At 37.5% G+C, this 19,691-nt stretch overlaps 1 protein-coding gene and 1 long non-coding RNA gene across 2 annotated transcripts in view; both read right to left on the reverse strand.

The window, feature by feature from the left end:
- LOC106801400 (uncharacterized) overlaps nucleotides 1-19,691 on the reverse strand; it is a 124,869-nt gene that overhangs the window by 20,219 nt on the left and 84,959 nt on the right. The window lies entirely within an intron of this gene.
- Nucleotides 5,311-6,024, reverse strand: BLID (BH3-like motif containing, cell death inducer). The gene is given in 3 exon segments (XM_087434048.1): nucleotides 5,311-5,628; nucleotides 5,631-5,745; nucleotides 5,748-6,024. Coding segments are annotated over 3 exon segments (396 nt in total). The 5' UTR covers nucleotides 5,967-6,024; the 3' UTR covers nucleotides 5,311-5,566.

Raw genomic sequence — 19,691 nt, forward strand, 5'->3', positions numbered from 1 at the left:
CCTCGGACTTTTGAAGATTGAGATTACAAGGCCAAGAGTCTAGAGATGATATGCAACCAAGGATACAGGCCAGGGACTTGGCCTGGAGCTGTCTGTATATTTTTTGAAACTGCTACAAAGCCTGAAGGTTGTGAGGGAGGAGAGAGGTGCGGGAAAGTAAATCTTTGGAAGGCAAGAGTGTTCTTATCTCAAATCCAGTCTTCTTGATGCCATGGTTCCTAGAGACATCTATACTGACCAAATTAACACTCTTCGGAAGATCAGGGCCTTTTACGGTATTCACCATCTCTGGATCTCTGAGTACTTTCCAATATACCATGTTGTACTATATAGTACTTTCTCTCTATAAAGGGGAGAGGAGATCCAGGGCAATGACCCATCATTAAGAAGAGACTGGATTGCAATTCAGATTTCAGGGTTTCCAGTCAAACTCCTAATACTGTCTCTCACCTTTTCATTAATGGTCATCAAGTCAAGACACACTCCTTCTTCACTTTCAGACTTTTCAGATTTTTCATATTTTTTTTAACTATTTAGGTTCTAAAGGTTTAGGACGAGGAAAGGGGGAAGCAAATATCCTCATACCATTATTCTTGTTTCACACTTGGGAACTGAGGCGATTAGTGGCTAAATACTTTTCCCAAGAAGATTGTTACAGCACCAAGAATAGAATCTAGGTCTCCCAATCCATACTCAAGGCAGCATGAACTGCCTCAAGTTCAATCAGAGTGAGTTTGTGTACACCCAAGGTATCCTTAATAATAATCAGACCCTATGCATCTTGGTCGCCCCATTATTAACTAATGACAGCACAGTAAGGAAGAGCTTCAAACACCTCTTCCTGTTTATTAAATCCACTAGAGCATTTGTAAAATAGATGCGTTTCCAAAGCGCTGAGTGTGCAGAATTAATAAAATTAAAAGAACACAGAAACATATTTTGAGACAGGTTTTTGGGACTGAGGTGCAGCAGCAGTATCAGAATTCCTGCTGAGATTAAAACAGAGAGCAGTGCATAGGAAGCACTCTGGGGAGAAGCCGAGGAATATTTTAAAGGTGGAAACTGCTACCTCAGAGATTTTAAATTTGGCACATTCGACATTTCTCAAGGAGTCTCTCTATGCTGCAAACAGCAATGACATGAAGACCACAGAGAACTGTGTCAGAGGGAGTCAGGTTAGCTTTCTGGGGTCTGAGGCTCCGCCCTTCGGGAATTTTGGACTGCGTGCTCCAATTGAGGCCGGCACAGAGCAAACCAACTATAGTCGGCAACCAACTTGCACTCCCAAATGAAGGGGGGTTAAGTTAATTGTTTTGGAATTGTTAAATCTTTAAAGATTCACTGTGATATTTTGACTAACTACCACAAATCTGGAAAATTGTTCAGTTTACGGGCCCATGGTCTATACGCTTAGGTCTTCATGGTACTTACATGCACTGAATGAAGATGTGCTGATTTCAGCTGTACTGTGCGTAGCAGTGTGCCTGTCACATAATAGGTGCTTTACAAATTATTGTCCATTCTGTACTCTTCCAGGAATTTAATATAATCCAGGGTCATGGTGCTATATAACACAGAGCAATCAACTTTTTCTCTCATGCCAGGGGCTTAATTACTCAAAATCCATATCATAAAATTTATGGAAAAGTGAGGCAAGTTCTAAGGTAAGTAAGGAGGAAAAGAACTTTGAAAATAAAACAAAAAAATATCTGACTGGTGTTCAGATTCTGTTTAAAACATTAACAGTGCTTTGGGTGTTTCTAGTAAACGTTTAGGTGTCTACTTGTCAATGTCTTTTTAAAAACAAAGTAAACAGAGAAAACAGATTCTAAAACTAAAGTAGTGGAGGAAATGAATGATGCACGATATCTCCACCCCAACTAATGTACACATGCATATATCTCTGGGCCCTGGTGACTTGCTTTCCACAGTGCTGTAAGAATTGATTGAAGTATCAGGAAACCAGCTTTGTTCAGAGAATTCATAGAGAATTGGTGAGGTATCTAAGACGGGGTGGACAGGGAGGTAAGGGAAAAATCCTACATATTACTTCTCTTCTGTTGAAAACAAGGGAAAGATTACTCTGGAAAATACCATTGCATAAAATTAACTTCTCTGCCCTGATAAGGAAGGGGATGAGAGAATAAAGGCAGGAGGACTGTCACCTGATCTGCTGTCTTCTGTGACTCCTTGGGATGATCTCAGTCTCTCCTTCCTCAGCACCCTCCAGCACTGTAAGCATATCTTATGCAGGACATGTCGCACCGTGACTGTAGTTAAGAGACTGAGACACAGCTCTGCATCTCCAACCCACCGCACAATGACTGGCACACAATAAACTCTCAGTAAATGTTGAATATAAAATGCATCAAGTCAATCTGAAGATAAAATTTAAGAGCTATAAGATACAGTGCAAATGCAACCACATCCAAAATAAACATGGAAAGGTGGGAGTTCAATTAGATCCAGATTCTGTGCTGGGTCTCACGGAACAGGAAGGGGCAAAGAAGACACTTCAGCAACCACAACTCCTCCATCCTCCAAGAGGATACTAAAGCCACGCTGGCCACGTTACGCACACAGAGCTGAAATCTGGCCCTGGGGAAAATCAAAGTCTTACCTATCCTTGTCTCGTCTGCTTACTTGAACTTGAGGTTCTATTCCTAATTATAGTGGTCCCAAGACACATGAACCAATGGAAAGAATATAGAACTGAAAGTTAAAGATACATCAGTTCTCCGCTTAGCTCTGTCACAGTAACCTTGGTTGATACATTTTACCTCTCAGATCATTAGCTCCCTCGACTATAACATGAGAGAATTAGACTAGATGAACTCTTAAATTCCCTCCAGGGAAACTCTAGAATTGCATGGTCCCTCTCTCTGTCTAGATTCCATTCTCTTACAAAAATATTTTCTGACCAGGTAAGATATAGATGGAATTTGGACTTAGAAGATAAATAGAGCATCTTAGCTGATGTTAGAAACAATTTAGAGTCTGAATGTACAAAATAAGAGAAGAAAAATGTTAAGAGTCTCAGCAAGGTGGAATTAATCAATCATAGTAGATTGGGTCATGAAAAGGGGATCCCCATAAACTGTCTCCAAAATCTCCTGATTGTTGAGTAGAACAAAGAAATTTTGACAAGATTCTTGGGCAATAAAAAAGCATGTTGTTGGGAAGCGGCAAGAAGTATTCATCTCATTTCATACAAAGTGAAACTGACATCCAGAAAGGATAGATAACTCACTCAGGATCACATTGTGAAGATGCAGTCAGGCCTGACACCCAGGTATCCTGCCTCCCACCCAATTATGTGGCTGAATTTGTGGGAAACCACCACTGCTTCCAATGAACTTGAAAATGTGGTATCATGGCCCGGGGGACCTGGGTAGTCCCCCGGCCAGCTGGACTTTCATAAGCTCTGCTGAAAACACACTGGCTAAAAATTTCTATAATGTTGATCACTAGAGAAAGTGACTATACATATGACCCAGAGAGACTCTAGAAGATTTCCTATGGTCAAAGACATTTCATCGGGCTTTGGTCAGGAAATCTGGTTTCTATTCCTTTGTCTGTTCTTTAGGGGTCAAAAGACTTATTAGAGAAACTTATAAAGTATAAACTGATCCTAGATCAATACACATGAAATACTACTAGAAGAATTTTTGTTCAATATTACTAATTATCTACAGAAATTACTCTTATTTACTTTTTAAATGTGTATGTGTATATATATACACACACATTTTTAATACATAATAAAATGTATATAATAGTGTATATACACACATACCGTTCTTGTAAAAATTATGTATGTATGTATATATGTGTGTGTGTGTATACATATATATATATATATATATATATATATATGTATGTATATATCCTTCAGTCTACCTGGGAAATCTGTTTCAAAATCAACTCCTGCTCTTTCCTTGGACGTGATATATAGCCAAGCAAGCCATTCTCGATTAACACAGCTCCCTCCTGGGAAAAGTCACAGAATAACTTTATTGATTTCCCTTTACCCTTCTCCACATTTCTTTGCTGAAATGTTGTCTTAACTCTTAAATGGAACAGCAAAAGGAAAAGAAAATTAAAACAAAATTTGCTCCTTTAGGACCATGTTGATTTTCTTATATTTTTCTTATTTTCTAAAAAAAATTTTTTGAAGAACAGGGTACTTGTGTGAGGTATCTATGTAGTAAAGAAATGAGAGGATGATATGTTTCCCAAGGTTTTTATGCAACAGATTTCTTTACATTGAAACCTGGGTTTTATACACAATGCTGGACTCAGTACTCCATAAACCTCTTCTTCTCCTCATTCTCTTTTGACTTGGCCAGCCATCTTTGAAAACTGCCAAGACACTTTGGCAAACAGTCCCTCTGATGTTTCCAGGAGCATACCCAATACGTAGGAATATAGGGAATGTTTATTTCTCATCATATTTTCCTACCTCAAAAGATCTCAACAAGATTAGGTTTCCTAAATATAGAAAACTTTTTACTTATAAAGGTTTCAGGATCACTGATGCAATCTATGAGTTTCTCTGATGCAGTTTTAGAAAGATAAAAGGAGTTTCTCCAGGCAGAGTCCTTCTGCCTGGGCCTTTTAAGATCACTGGAAGCGATAATCCAGAGCCTCATTCTTACTCTCCTTTTGGCTTTTGAGCCGCCCTGTGCCCGGGTTCTGACTGTGGGACAGGGGTGGGGTCAGGGTAGTGGAAAGAAGCAGAGAAGGGGGACACTGGAGTGGCTTAAATTAAAAGCTCTAAAAACACCTTTTCCATTTTCTTCTCTTTTTTTTTCCCCCACAGTTTTAGCTCTACTGACTCCAATAACTGAGTTCATGAAAGACTAGAAGAATTTCTATTTCTTTCAGTTCTCTTTTTTAGCATCCACAGCTTTTCCTGTAAAGGGAGGGAAAGGATTGACTTATTTACAACACAATCACAATCTGATTCTTCACTTTAAGCGAATAAAGATGCCTAGTGAACTAAACGGATTGTGTTATTTAAAATTGAAAGCTTATGTGAACAAACCGCCACTCAGAAACAAGCTTAAGAAAAGTACAGAAAGAAAATGAAAGACTTGTAACTAAATAAGGCTAAAATGATGTGCAATGCCGAGTGTACAATGTAGTAGAGCAATTATTAACGATATGAAAAATATCTACTTCCAATGTACAAATAAAATACACTCAAAACAACAAAAGGACAGTGGTGTGTTATGCTACCCTGAGGGTAAATCACAGGGTTTTGTTTTTTTGTGTTTTTTTTTTGAGCAAAATATCTTTTTTCTCTGTGAATTTGCAAACTTAGTTTTAATTAAATGCCGTTTTACTTTTAACTAGCCAGTTTATCTTCTTTTCATTTCTTGTTTCTCTGCACAATATGAATCAAAGACAGTGATTTGGAAGCGTTATGGGTAAAGGTAGGTAGAAAAGCATGCTAAGAATTGGGTCATCTTGTTGAAATCAAGTTCACTTTTGTGTTGTACAGCATGAAAAATGGGGAAAATTTGTCCTAAGATCTTGCTGTATCTGTCCCAACTCGTTCCTTTCACAGGGCCTCAGCAGGGGAAGTATGCAGCAATGCAATTCCTACCCTGGTTAAATAGGAAAGCTCTGGAGTACATTTCCAAGAACAGCCCCCCTCATGGCAGAGGAGCCAAGATCGTACCTTGTAAGAGGAAACACTGTTTCCTTAGGCAATTTAGCTTCTTTATTGAAACTGGCAACAGTGCTCCAGTTGCAGGCAGGGGAGTCCCTTCTGCCTCTGGATAAATGGAACTGCCAGAAGCTGGTCCTATCCAGGCAGTGCACAGCACAGTCTCAGCTTCTAGGATCGAATAGAAAGCTCTTTCCTGGCCTCCAACAATACCCAGATGGAACACAACAAATTCACCACAATTTGAAACTACCGTGTAAGAAAGCTCAGAATCTAACATCCATCCATTCATTCATTCCATTCATTCAGCAGGTTTTTATAAGGCAGCTCTCATATAGACTGTGCTCTGCCTAAGCACAGTGCTAGGTGGGGAGAAAAAAGTGGTTATATTCTGCCCTTTTCTTCCCAACTCCTACTGTTCCTGATTTCAAGTGGCTACTCAAAAATTCTCAACTGAAAACCGCTTGCAAGAGGTTATGTATTTATTCTATCCTCTTCTCTCTTACCTCCATGTAGAATACCATTTGACCCAGGTTTGTGTGAATAAACATTATTAATTAACGTTAAGTTTCAGCAACGTCCTTCTCTCAATAAGTTTGATGCTCAGACCACAAAGAAGCTGTATCTACTACCTAAACGTGAGAAAGATCCCCATGTTGATCTCTAACATTTAAAAGGCAAGGATGCTTTTTAGATTTTTTTTCCCTAATGTGTACAGCTCTGAGAGTACTTGCTTCATTTCTTGGTCAGAAAGAACCTAGAGCTGTGGATGCCTAAGGGAGTCACTCCAACCAAGACTAGAATTTCAAGAGAGGATGGATTGAGCTCCCTTGTCCAGTGTTTATAATACGGGAAAGTATCACTCTCACCATGGCAGACCACAGGGAATGATCAGTGTGAACTGTTGTGTTCTCAATGACATGTTACAAATAATTTCCCTGAAGAAGTAGCAAGTTCCTGATCTTAGTAATGTAAGCAAATAAATAAACAAATGCTACTATTTTTTTGTTTTTCACATTGAGAAGACCTCAGAAACATCTTGTTTCAATTAATAGACTGGAATCATAGAAAAACTTGCCTTGCCTTCCCAATTCTTTGGCTAAGATGTGGTGGTAAGATGGTACATTAGACACATTTCTAAGTAGGAAAAGCCAGGTTATCATAGCAACCCAGATCAGAGGATTTACAGAGTACTATTGTGTTGAGAGAGAAAAGAGACTTAAGGTAGAAGCATTTTACTTAGCAGCAGCAGAAAGGCTATACAATTGGATCTGGTGTTTCATGTATCTTGTATCAAGCATAAAGAGAAGGAATGTGTCTTGCACAAATTAGTCCACAAACCTTCCTAAACAGGACCAATATGAAACATACACAAAGGTAAGATCATCTGTAAGGAAAGAGCCTCTCCTTTCACACCAAGCCATGGAAATTGCTTGAGTTATCATGGCCTTGGCCTTTTAATACCCCTTATGCCATTTGGGTGGGAACTCAGGAACCAGTGATGCCCCTAATTAGCCACATTCAGAATAGTAGCATCTAAACCCACACATCTATGGACAGCTAATTTTCAACAAAGGAGCCAAGAACATACAATGGAGCAAGGAAAGTCTCTTCAACAAATGGTGCTGGGAAAACTGGACAGCCACATGCAAAAAAAATGAAAGTAGACCATTATCTTATACCATACACAAAAATGAACTCAAAATGGATTAAAGACTTGAATGTAAGACCTGAAATCATAAAATTTCTACAAGAAAACATAGGAAGTACGCTCTTCGACATTGGTCTTAGCAACATATTTTCAAGTACCATGTCTGACCAGTCAAGAGAAGCAATAGAAAAAATAAACACATGGGACTACACCAAACTAAAAAGCTTCTGCACAGCAAAAAAATAACCATCAACAAAACGAAAAGACAACCTAACAATTGGGAGAAGATATTTGCAAACCATGTATCTGATAAGGGGTTAATCTCCAAAATATATAAAGAACTGATGCATCTCAACAACAAAAAAACTAACAACCCAATTAAAAAATGGGCAAAAGATCTGAACAAATATTTCTCCAGAGGATACATACAGACGGCCAACAGGCACATGAAAAGATGTTCAACATCATTAACTATCAGGGAAATGCAAATCAAAACTACAATGAGATATCACCTCAAGCCCATCAGAATGACAGGAAACAACAAGTGTTGGAGAGGATGTGGAGAAAAGGGAACTCTCATATACTGCTGGTGGGAGTGCAGACTGGTGCAGCCACTATGGAAAACCGCATGGAGATTCCTCAAAAAATTAAGGATAGAACTACCATATGATCCAGCTATTCCACTGCTGGGTATTTATCCAAAGAATGTGAAAAGACCAATGCGTAAACATACATGCACCGCTGTGTTCATTGCAGCATTATTCACAATAGCCAAGACTTGGAAAGAACCTGGGTGCCCATCAAGGGACAAATGGATAAAGAAGATGTGGTATATATACACAATGGAATACTACTCAGCTACAAGAAACGATGAAATCCAGCCATTTGTGACAACATGGGTGGACATTAAGGGTATTACGCTAAGGGAAATAAGTCAGAGGGAGAAGGTCAAATACCGTATGATCTCACTCATAAGTAGAAGATAAAAACAACAACAAACAAACACATAGAGACAGAGATTGGATTGGTGGTTACCAGAGGGGAAGGGGGGAGGGAGGAGGGCAAAAGGGATGATTAGGCACATGTGTGTGGCGATGGATTGTAATTAGTATTTGGGTGGTGAACATGATGTAATCTATGCAGAAATAAAAGTATAATGATGTACACCTGAAATTTATACAATGTTATAAACCAATGTCACTGCAATAAATACATATATATTTTTTAAAAAAAGAATAGTAGCATCTGCTATTGTCTAAATATTGCTAGGGTTGTAGACAAAAGGTTGACGAAGAGTAGTGGGAAGACAACAGGAAGTTCTCCAGCATACTTTGAGATAAGTCTGTTTTGGATCTTCTATGCTACTTCTGTATATTTTATGAGATAGACAGAATAAGTTTTCAGGGAATACTTTGGACTTTTTCTAAATTTACAGTTATTCCAACACTCAGTTAGGGGGAGCACAGAATATTTTACTCTAGCAAAGTTTAAAGGTAGCTTTTCCATTTTTGCAAAAGATGCTCATAGTCTACCGAGGAAGTTAGAAACATCCTTGTGTAACTATAAATTAGACAATGATAAGTGGAATAATTTGATTATTTAAATATTTGGGGGTTGGAGGTATCTATTATGTGCCAAGTACCATATAAGGTGACAGAGACTCAAATATATACAGGATGCAATCATTGAAATTCAGGGCCCTCAATTTAGTATAGGAAGAGACACATGGACTAACTTCAAAAGTCAGTTGGATAGTACAAATGATACTAGACAAAGTAGTGGCACAAAGGATGAGACATCACTTCTACTGGAGGTGTCAGGGAAGGTTTCAAGAGAAAAAGATATCTAGGCTAGATATATAAAAATAAGTAGGTCAGAACTTGGATAAAACGGACACATTCCTTGAAAAATGCAACTTACTAAAACTGACACAGATGAAACAGGAAATTTAAATAGCCTTATATCTATTAGAGCAATTAAATGCATTATCTAAACCCTCCCACAGAGCAAATTCCAGGTCCAAATGGCATTATTGGTGATTCCTATCAAATATTAAAGTAAGAAATAACACTAATCTCAGAAAATTCTTCCAGAAAACAGAGGAAGAGGAAACACTTGCAAACTCATTTTTTTAAATCAAAATTGGACAAATAAATTACAAGGCAATTACAGACCAGTGTCCTTCATGAACATAAACACAAAAATCCTTAACAAAATTTTAATAAATCAAATCTAACAACATATAAACAATACATCATTACCAATAAGCCAGAGAGAGAAAGACAAACACTGCATGATTTCACTCATATGTGGAAGATAAACTAACACACGGACAGAGAGAACTGTTTGGTGGTTACCAGGGGCAAGGGGGTTGGGAGGTGGGCACAAGGGGTGAAGGGAGGCATTTATATGGTGACTGACAAACAATAATGTACAACTAAAATTTCACAATGTTATAAACTATTAAGACATCATAAAAAAAATACATCATTACCACTAAAATTTCACAATGTTATAAACTATTAAGACATCATAAAAAAAATACATCATTACCAATTAGAATTTATTCCAGGAAGGTAAGATTGTTTTTATGTTTAAAAATAAATTAATGTAATTTGCCATATTGATAGGATAAATGGGAAAAAAGCATATCATTATTTCAATAGATACAGAAAAAGTATTCAATAAAATTCAACACATAGTCATGATTTTTTAAAAAAAACCTCTCAGAGTATTAGGAATAGAGAGGAATTTTCTCAATCTGATAAAAGGCATTCTATAAAAAACCAATTGTTAACATCATCCTTAATGGTTAACTATAAAATTATTTCCCTCCAAGACTGGGAACAGGGCAAAGATGCCTGCTCTTAGCACTTCCAGTCAATATTTCACCGGACATCCTAGTGATTGTAATAAAGCAAGAAAAATAAAAGGCTTAGACAGAAAAAGAAGTACCATTGCCTCTATTTGTAAGCAACATGCTTGTTTATGTAGAAAATCCTAGAAGAATCTACTTAACAATGACCAGAATTAATAACTGCATTTAGTAAAATCACAAGACCAAGATTAACACATACAAGTCAACTATATTTTTGTATACTAGCAGCAAATCATTGGAAATGAAAACCTAAAATCCATTTATAACAGCACAATAAAACATAAAATACTTAGGAATAAGTTGTCAAAACTATACATATAATGAGTAGAACTGTGGCTCCCAAAAGATACGTCTACCTGGAACCTCAAAATATGACCTTTTTTAGGAAAAGGGTCTTTGTAGATTAAGGTTAATGAAGGTACAGATCTCAAGAGGAGATCATCCGTATTAGGCTGATCTCTAAGTCCAATGACAGTGTCCATACAAGAGACAGAAAAAGAGACAACATTGAGACATAGAAGGAGAAAGCCATGTGAAGACAGAGGCAGAGAGATTGGCCAAGGAATGCCAAGCACTGCTGGCAGACACCAGAAGCGAGGCATGAAATGGATTCTCCCTCAAAGCATCCAGAAAGAACCAACCTGCCAATACTTTGATTTTGGACTTTTGGCCCCTGAACTGTGAGAATAAATTTCTGTTGTTTCAGGCTAACCAGTTTGTGGTAATTTGTTATAGCAGCCCTAGGAAACTAATACAATGTTTAAGACCTTTACAGTGAAAATGGCAAAATATCGCTCGGTGTAAAGACCTAAAGAAATGCAGAGATATGCCAGGTTCATAGATTGGAAGAATCCAATATCATTAAGATGTCAATTCTACCAAATTGAGCTCTAGATTCAAAGCAATCTTACAATCAAAATTTCAGCAGGATTTATTTTATTTTTTGCAGAAATTGACAAGTTAATTATAAAATTTACATAGAAATACAAACGTTGTAGAATTTTCAAAGTAATTTTAAAAAGATGGAGGTTTTACACTCCTTTATTTCAAGATTTACTACAGAAGTATAATAATAAAGACAGTGTGGTATTGGAGTAGGCTAGACATATAGATCAATGGAACAGAATAGAGTACAAAAATAGACCCACACTTAAATGGTCAATTGATGTTTCTGACAAAAGTGCTAAGGCAATTTAATGGGGGAAAAGTCATTTCAACAGATGGTGCAAGAATGAGATAATTGTACAGAAAAGAATGAACATTGACCCTTAGTTCACAGCATATATAAAAGTCAACTCAAAGTAAATAATAAACTTTAATGTAAAAGCTAAAACTATAAATCTTCTAGAAGAAAACATAGCAGAAAATCTTTGAAACTTTGGTGGTAGGCAAAGATAACAAAGATGAGACACAAAAACAAAGAACTGTAAGAGAAAAAAATTCAATAAATTGGACTTGTTCAAAATGTAAAACTTTGGTATTTGAAAGACACTGTTAAGAAAATAAAAATACGCACCACAGACTGAGAGAAAATATTTGTAACACACATAATATGACAGACTGGTATCTAGTATATATAAAGATATCTTATAACCCAATAATAATGACAACCTAATAAAAAGATAAAAAATTTAAATAAACACTTCACAAAACAAGATATACAAATGGCCGATAAGCACATGAAAAGATGCTCAAAGTCATTAGTCACCAGGGAATGCAAACTAAAATCACAATGAGATACTACTACACACCCCTTAGAATGGCTAAATTTAAAAGACTAACAATAACAAGTTTTTTGACAAGAATATGGAGAAATGGAACTCACAGATGTTCTTAGTGGGAATGTAAAATGGTAAACCACTGTGGACAATTGGCAGTTTGTTACAAAGTTAAATATACATCTACCATTTGACCCAGCAATTCTACTCCTAGGATTTACCAAAGAGAAATGAAAATGTATGTCCACACAAAGACCTGTACCACTAGCGTTCTTGGCAGCTTTATCCACCATAGCCAAAAACTATAAGCAACCAAAATTTCCATCAACTGATGAATGGATAAACAAATTGTGATATATCCGTACAACAGTGAAATACTACTCAGCGATAAAAAAGAACAAACTACTTACACAGGCAACAACATGGTGAGTCTCAAAATCTTTGTACTAAATGAAAGAAACCAGACACAAGAGAGTATATACTGTATGATTCCATCTATATAAAGCTGTAGAGAATGCAAACTAATCTATAGAGATAGAAAGCAGACCAGGGCTCGCCTAAGGCCAGGGCCAGAGGGACAGACAGACTGTGAAGGGGCACAAGGAAACCTTTGGAGGTGATGAAGATGTTCTGTATTTTTATTGTAATGGCTGTAAGCCTGTCAAAATTCATCAACTGTATATTATAAGTGGATGCAGTTTGTTGCATGTAAACTATATCTCAATAAATTTGCTAAACATATTGAGTAGAAGAATAGCACATGGGTGGGGGAAAAAGACGAGGTCTGCTGAGAGAAGCACATGAACAAAGGCACAGAAGTATGAATGCCTATATGCTTTATCTCCGAAAAGAGTTTACAAATTCCCTCCAGGCAGCAAGCTTGTCTTGTATACTATCTACAGTCCTCTAAGTGGCCAGAAATAGGGATGGCAGTGATGTTTCTGAGTTGCATGGAGTCTATTCACTGTATCCCCATAGGTAGCTGTTTAAAGAGTGCTAGATCTACTATCAGAAGACAGAGTACAAATCCCAATGCTTCTTTATCCTTCTGAGACCTGTGGGAAGTCATTTGACCTCTCAAAGCCTAATCCACAAAATGAAAATAGTAATATCCCCGTAATACAGTCGTTGTAAGGGTTAAAACAACGCATATGAAAGTGCCTAATAATGTTTTAGTAAGTGCTACATATCCATGACAAATAATGGGGCTGAAAAACATATCTGTTGATTGACACACCAACTGTTATTTGGTTATTCATATGCTCAAATCTCTTATCTGCATAAGTATTACCCATGTCAAACGATTTTCCTAATCAGAGATACGCTTCTATAGCACTTCGGTCAATGAAGTGCTCCAGAAATTAGAGTTGATTTTAATATTAGGTTGGGAAGAATACAATTACCAAAGTAAATTTTTTCCTCAAAAAATCACATAAAGCTTCCAAAATAGGAGTGACTTGGGGATTATGCATTGTTTCTAGATTATCTATGCCACTGCTCACTATTAGTGCAGTCAATGGAGAGTAAACTATTGTCTAAACAAAAATAACAAACAAAGGATAAACAAGTGGAGGGTAAATGTGGTCCCAGTGGGAAGATCTCAAGGAGAAAGGAGAATAATAGATACAGCAAGGGCATCTGACTAAGAAAATCAAGATGGGAGGAGACTCCTTAATACAGTTGCTTAGAAGAGGAAATGCATCTTAAGGAACATTGTTAGAAGATTGTCTTTAAGTGGTAATCAGACACATTTAGTAAAGGGAACACAGACATCCCTTCTCCAAGAAATAAAATGGATAATATAAACAAACTTTCAAAAACTGATTCATATGAATGTTTGACTGAAATGACAAATTATAGAAGAGAGCAGTTCTATTTGTTGAGAAATTCTGTGACTGAAGACCTTGGATGAGATTTGCCATTTCTCCATGTTCTTCTGCATGCTGGTGAAGAACTCTTCGTGACATATAGGGAGATCTGGGTTGCTTTTTAATACATTTTTGTTGGTCAACAAACTTTCTTTTAGTTCAGGGGTCAGCAAATGACAGCCCTTGAGTCAAACCCATGCTGCTGTCTGTGTTAATTATTTATTAATCTAGTCATTTGTTTACTCTTGTCTATAGCTGCTTTTTCTCCACAATAGCTGAGCTGAGTAGTTGCAACAGAGATCATATGGCCTGCAAAGCCTACAATATTTACTCTCTAGCCCTTTAGAGATAAAAAGTTTGACGGGCCCCTGCTCTAGATAATACAAAGTTAGATCCGGACACTGGAGTATCTGCATTGATGTTTGATCAGGAACAGGGGAGGTCTGCTTACAAGAATAATGAGAACGGCACGTTGGACTTAAAAGAAAAATATCCATGTCCAATAATAGGAATCAACAACAAAAATGAATAAAGAAAGAGTCAAATATATTTAGCTCTTGGGACCTCCAACCAGCTAGTATTATACAATCGTGTTAGAGCCAAAATCTTTAGGGAGACTGATTAAAAAGAAACTTGTGAAGAAGAAAGTAACTTGTGAAGAAGAAAGTACCTTATCAGCTGAACCAAAAATTTCTTGCCAAACTTCCCTTTCTCTGGCATAAGATAAATTGAATCAACTGTCCTTTCTACTCACAAGGCAAAATCATATCTCAGTTTGGTGAATGGTTAATTGTTAAACTATGCTCAATGCCAGATTTTCTTCGAATATAATGAAATTCACTCAGTTAAGGGGGCAGAGGGGGTGATGTGGTGCAGTGCAAAAAGTTCTGGCTTTGGAAGAAACAAACTGGCTGAGCACTGTATCTTGGTTCCACCTTTACGAGTAACTGTGTGGTTACTCGTAACCACAGGCTACTCTCACACCAGGGAGGCAGGCTACTCTCACACCATGGTTTCACCATCTGTAAAATGGAAATAATAATTCCTCAGTTATGGGGTTGTTTGGAGGATTAAATGTGGAATGTAAACAAAACCTAAGCACTAAGCAGCCACTCAATAAATGTTATGACTCTTCTTCTGATCAGTTCTAGGGCAATCATATTAGTTAAGGTGGTTATTATCTCAATATCCCAAAGTGATATTGACTGCTACTGCTTTCTAGAAAGTCGTTTTAAGGTGTTTATTTGGGGGAAGAGATTTTCTAGAATTGGCTTTAATTTGAATTTTTACCTAGATACATGATCTTTGTCTCTACCTAGAGAAGTATGTCATGTTTCTATATGTTGTGGAATACCTGCTATGTTCTCCTAACAACTCTATATTCCTTATGCTGATTATGCCAGCATTTGCAAAATTAACTTTAAATCATTTTCTTGGGGAAAAAGAAGTTCTCTAGAAAGTTTTTTTTCTCATGGCGTTATTGTGATCCTTTTCAAAACTGAATTCTCCAATCTTTCCTGAAACTATTTTACTAAGCTAAGGGAAAAGCTTTTCAAATACTGCAACCCATTTCATAATTTTATGGAAGAAATTGTGCGATGAACTTAGAAGTTCAGTTTCAGTGTGCCACTTAAATAGAACCAACTATGAGGCAATCCAGGTATCTCAGTTCTTGTCTCATTGAGGGGCAGCCTTCATCTTTGGACCTCTGTCTGGCTATGACCAAATCCTGAGGCCCGAGAGCCACCTGTGCCAGCAAATGGCATAAACTAAGCAGAGAGGAAACCTTCCATCCTAAGACTGGTTTTCAGCTTTGCTTATTAACATATCCCCAGTTATCACCTGACCTTTAGAATTTGGGACTTTGCTTCAACTTGTTCCTCTCTTGTAAACTACTCCTTTGTATTTGAACCTGAGCCTGCTGCCACCAAACCCTTCCTGCTTAATTGAACTTCTGGTCTTGTCCCTTCCAAACAGCCCTGGTCTGTTGCTACCCGTGTCCCAGTATGGCCCTGGGTCTTTGGTCCTCCCTGGGTTCTAGTTTCACCATGTATAAAATGGGAGCGCTGTGCTCTCAGGCACTCTGCACAGATCTCCAGAAGACAAATAGGCCACCATTGGAGATACAAACACCATTCTAATTTGCAAGCAGAACAGATTCTCTTATTGCTGACATTACAAAAGGTAATCTAAATGGTGGTTTTAATCAAACTATTTCTTTATCAGTTTAAAGTAGCCAATCTAGAAATTATCATAAATTTTAAATCTTAAAATTTTTTTCCTTTAAAATAGTATGCAGCCTACAGAAGGAAGAGTATGGCCACACGTACACTCTTAGAAGAACCTGAAAATAGCAAAGAAAGAAAATGTTCCTACATGTCAGTCACCTGGCACATGAAAAGCCCACCTAGATACATAAAGAGACTCACAGAGAACTCAAGAAGATTAACACAAAACCTGAAGCTCCGAGCCAATCATGGTATTTCTTAATCTTTCAGTAATAAAAGCCAGTGGTGATTTTCAAAGTGACTGTTTCCGTTTTCCGTCTCTACCCAAAGGTTGTGCGTCTAGCTTACTCTTTAGTGCTTGGCTCTTAGAGCATTGTTCCATGACTCACTGGGGACAATACTCCTCAGAAGCACTGAAAACGACAGTATTCCCATTAGTGGAATGAAAACCACTTTGCTCTGGTTTAAGAAAATAGCCACCAGTGAGATGAACAAAATGGCGTACCTATGTGTGTATATTTGAGAGAAGGCATCCAAGATGGAGGTAGAATATTTATCTTTATTTTTATAATTTCATATAGAGCTAAATCTTTATTCCATCAGATTGATTACAAGAAAGTTTATCATTTCTCCACTTTACAGACATGAAACTTTGCTTTCTATTCCTAAAATATGTACTAACTTGTGATCTAATAACCTATACTGTAAATAGAGCAACACGCCCGGCCCCTCTTACTCATAGGTCAGTATTTCTTCAACCTCAACTTCCTAGAGCCCATGCTAGAATACAGAAGGGGGCAGATCACATGCTTTTGAATACTCAAAGTAGCAAGCTGGATGGCTCCACAACAGATCTATGCCTTTATTTTAGAGCCCCACTCAGAACTGTATATTGACTCATTTCACTGACAATTTATGATGATCTTGGTTAACTGTTTCCCCAGGCCTGAAGATGTTTTGGAGTGACAAACTACGAGGGAAGTCGGGGAGCTACTGAAGGGCAGGCACAAAAAGAGTGGAAAAGACAGCTGCCAACAGCTGAATACTGAAATGACTAAAAAGCAAAAAGCAAAGAAAGACTTTTGAGAGCACAGAATTCAACCACGGCAGTTCCTAAGGCATGACTCTTAGCCATCAGGCGGGTTAGGTGCAGAAAACTGTTTCAAGAAGCTGAAAAGGCAGAAGTCGTTGTGATGCTTGGATAGGAAAACTTGTGTTCTTATAAAAATTTACTTATATGGAAGATTTTGTTCCTTGATAAAACAGGACAGATTAGGAATTGCTAATATAATTGAAGAGGGGATCAGCAGCACTTTATTTGGCCATTTTACATTATTTTCTCTTTTGCTCCTGGATGTAGGGTCTACATACCCAGAGAGGGCAAGCCCATGTGACTTTTGCCCAGTGTGTGAATACTTAGCATAAGCATAATCAGGTGCTTAATGAATATCTGGTGATGATGAGGATCAAGAGCTTAATAACAGGGTCTTCTCTAAAGGCTGATTAATGGAGCTACTAGTTAATACCTTTTCATTCTCTCTTTGCATTCATTTTTTTGTATGTGTGGGTGTAGAGACTATAAATTGAGCATTCATTGAAAGAAAAAAGTAGAATGTTCTATTTAGAAGTAGGTAGATAGCTTTGCCAGAATATTTGCTGATGGTTAAAGAATAGGATATCCAAGATTTTATTCCTATGACTCATTCTATGATTTGGACATAATTTATCTTCACCAACCTCCACTTCCAAGATTTTCATAACCACATTTACCATTTGCAACATTTAAATGGATCTGCAAAGTTAAGAGGTCCTTGGCTCAATTAGAAACAATATTCATTACTTTTGCAATAATCCACCTCTGTGCCAGGAAACCAAGAGGTGCTGACAGCTACTGTGATCCTCCAGCTCTGCCATGCCACAAAGGAGGCCATTTAAGTTTCTACTTGACTGTAGCATTCCACGGCAAGTCTTCTCTCTATGCTAACGGATGAGGACTTAGTCTTAGGCTCTCATCTAAGAGTCACTCTTGTCTCTCATCACCATTAAGTCAAACACAAAACCAAGAAAACCAACCTTAACCCTAAACAGAATTCCTCTTACCAATTTCTCTGTTTCTGTCTACCTAGCTGTCATTCTTCCAGACTTAAAATGTGGGAGTTATCTTTAATATGTCCCAAACTCATTTTTAGTTACAAAGTCCTATTGCTCTTCTGTGGAACATGTGTCTTTTATCTGTTCCTTACTCTCCACTTTCCACTACTGTCTTGGTCTAAGTTCCACACTTCCTCACTTCCTCGATAACTCCAGCATCTTCCCTACTAACCTCCCTCTCTCCAGTTTCTTCCCCCTCCAGCCCATCTGGAGTTCCATTAACAGAATACTACGCTTTAAATTCTGCTTTTATTTTGTCATTCTCTAGCCCAAAATCTTCACTGGCAACTTATCTCATACCATTTCATATTTATAAGACCATGCATGGGGGAAAAGTCCACAAGCAGTAAAACATTGTAGAATTATTGCCATTAGCAATAATGACTCTTCCTGGATTTTAGGATATGACATAATGTAAGCCATCGTCCCTGAAGTATAACCTGATTTGAAACTACTTGTCAACATGCCACCTTAGGCTCTGGTTAGGTCATGCTTGTCACTGTCAATGAGCATGCCCTGCTCCTCCCTCACCACACATTCCCTCCAGAGTGAACGAGATGTGGAAGCTGAATGATAGTACAGATGGGAGCTTTTTGTGTTGTGAAATGACCAGACACACATGGTTTGCCCAAGAGCTCTGTTCTTGACCTTGTCTTATTTATTTAATTAAAGCCTTGGATGAAAATAGATTCAATTCTTATTGAACATGAAGATATTAAAAGTCGGAGAAAAACAAACACTATGCCAGACAGCAGGATCAAAGTTCAAAGAGAACTCCAACCAGAGGTCAAATGAAGAGCACAAAATATGACAGAAAGAAAGAAGTTTTGAATGCTAAGTTCAAACTCCAACTGAATTGGGTAGGGGAGACCTTATATAATAATTATTCTGAAATATCTCCAGGGGAGGCGATGAGGATGAGGAAGAGAGTATGAGGAATAGGCTGAGGGGGAACAGATTATTTACAAGGGAAATACAAACAAAGCCAACAGTTTGGCTTCCAAAATAGCCAAAGCACACTTAGGCTGTATTATCAGCATTATGTTGTCTAGAACAAGGAAGTGGCTAATAATTACATGGTATTCTCCGCTGGCCTGAGAATATTTTCAATATTGGTTGCCATACTAATCGACAAAAGAATACATGAAGAGTTGTGAAGGATCTATAAATCACATATAGTATACAGATTTATTCATGTTTAAGTTGAAAGGGGGACATTAAGAAAGGATGTAGTGTCTGTACTTTTAAGGACCATCCCAAAACAGAGGGAGTAGAATTATTCCTTGTAGCAAAGGAGGGAAGAACTAGACCCATTGGTGAAAGTTTGGAGGAGGCATATTTTAGCTCAAGAGAAAAAAATTTTTTCTATCAGTAGAAGACATAAATCAGTTGAAATAAGATGCCTTCGGAAATTAACTATTATAACTAGAAGTGTTCAAGTATAGATTGAGTGACATCATCACAGGAACGTTTTTTGGCATTCTTAGAGCACAGAGAGTTAGACTAGATAAGCCGAAGGTTAT

This window comes from Ceratotherium simum, chromosome 7, assembly GCF_057802395.1.
Source record: "Ceratotherium simum simum isolate JZ-2026a chromosome 7, ASM5780239v1, whole genome shotgun sequence".
NCBI lineage: Eukaryota > Metazoa > Chordata > Mammalia > Perissodactyla > Rhinocerotidae > Ceratotherium > Ceratotherium simum.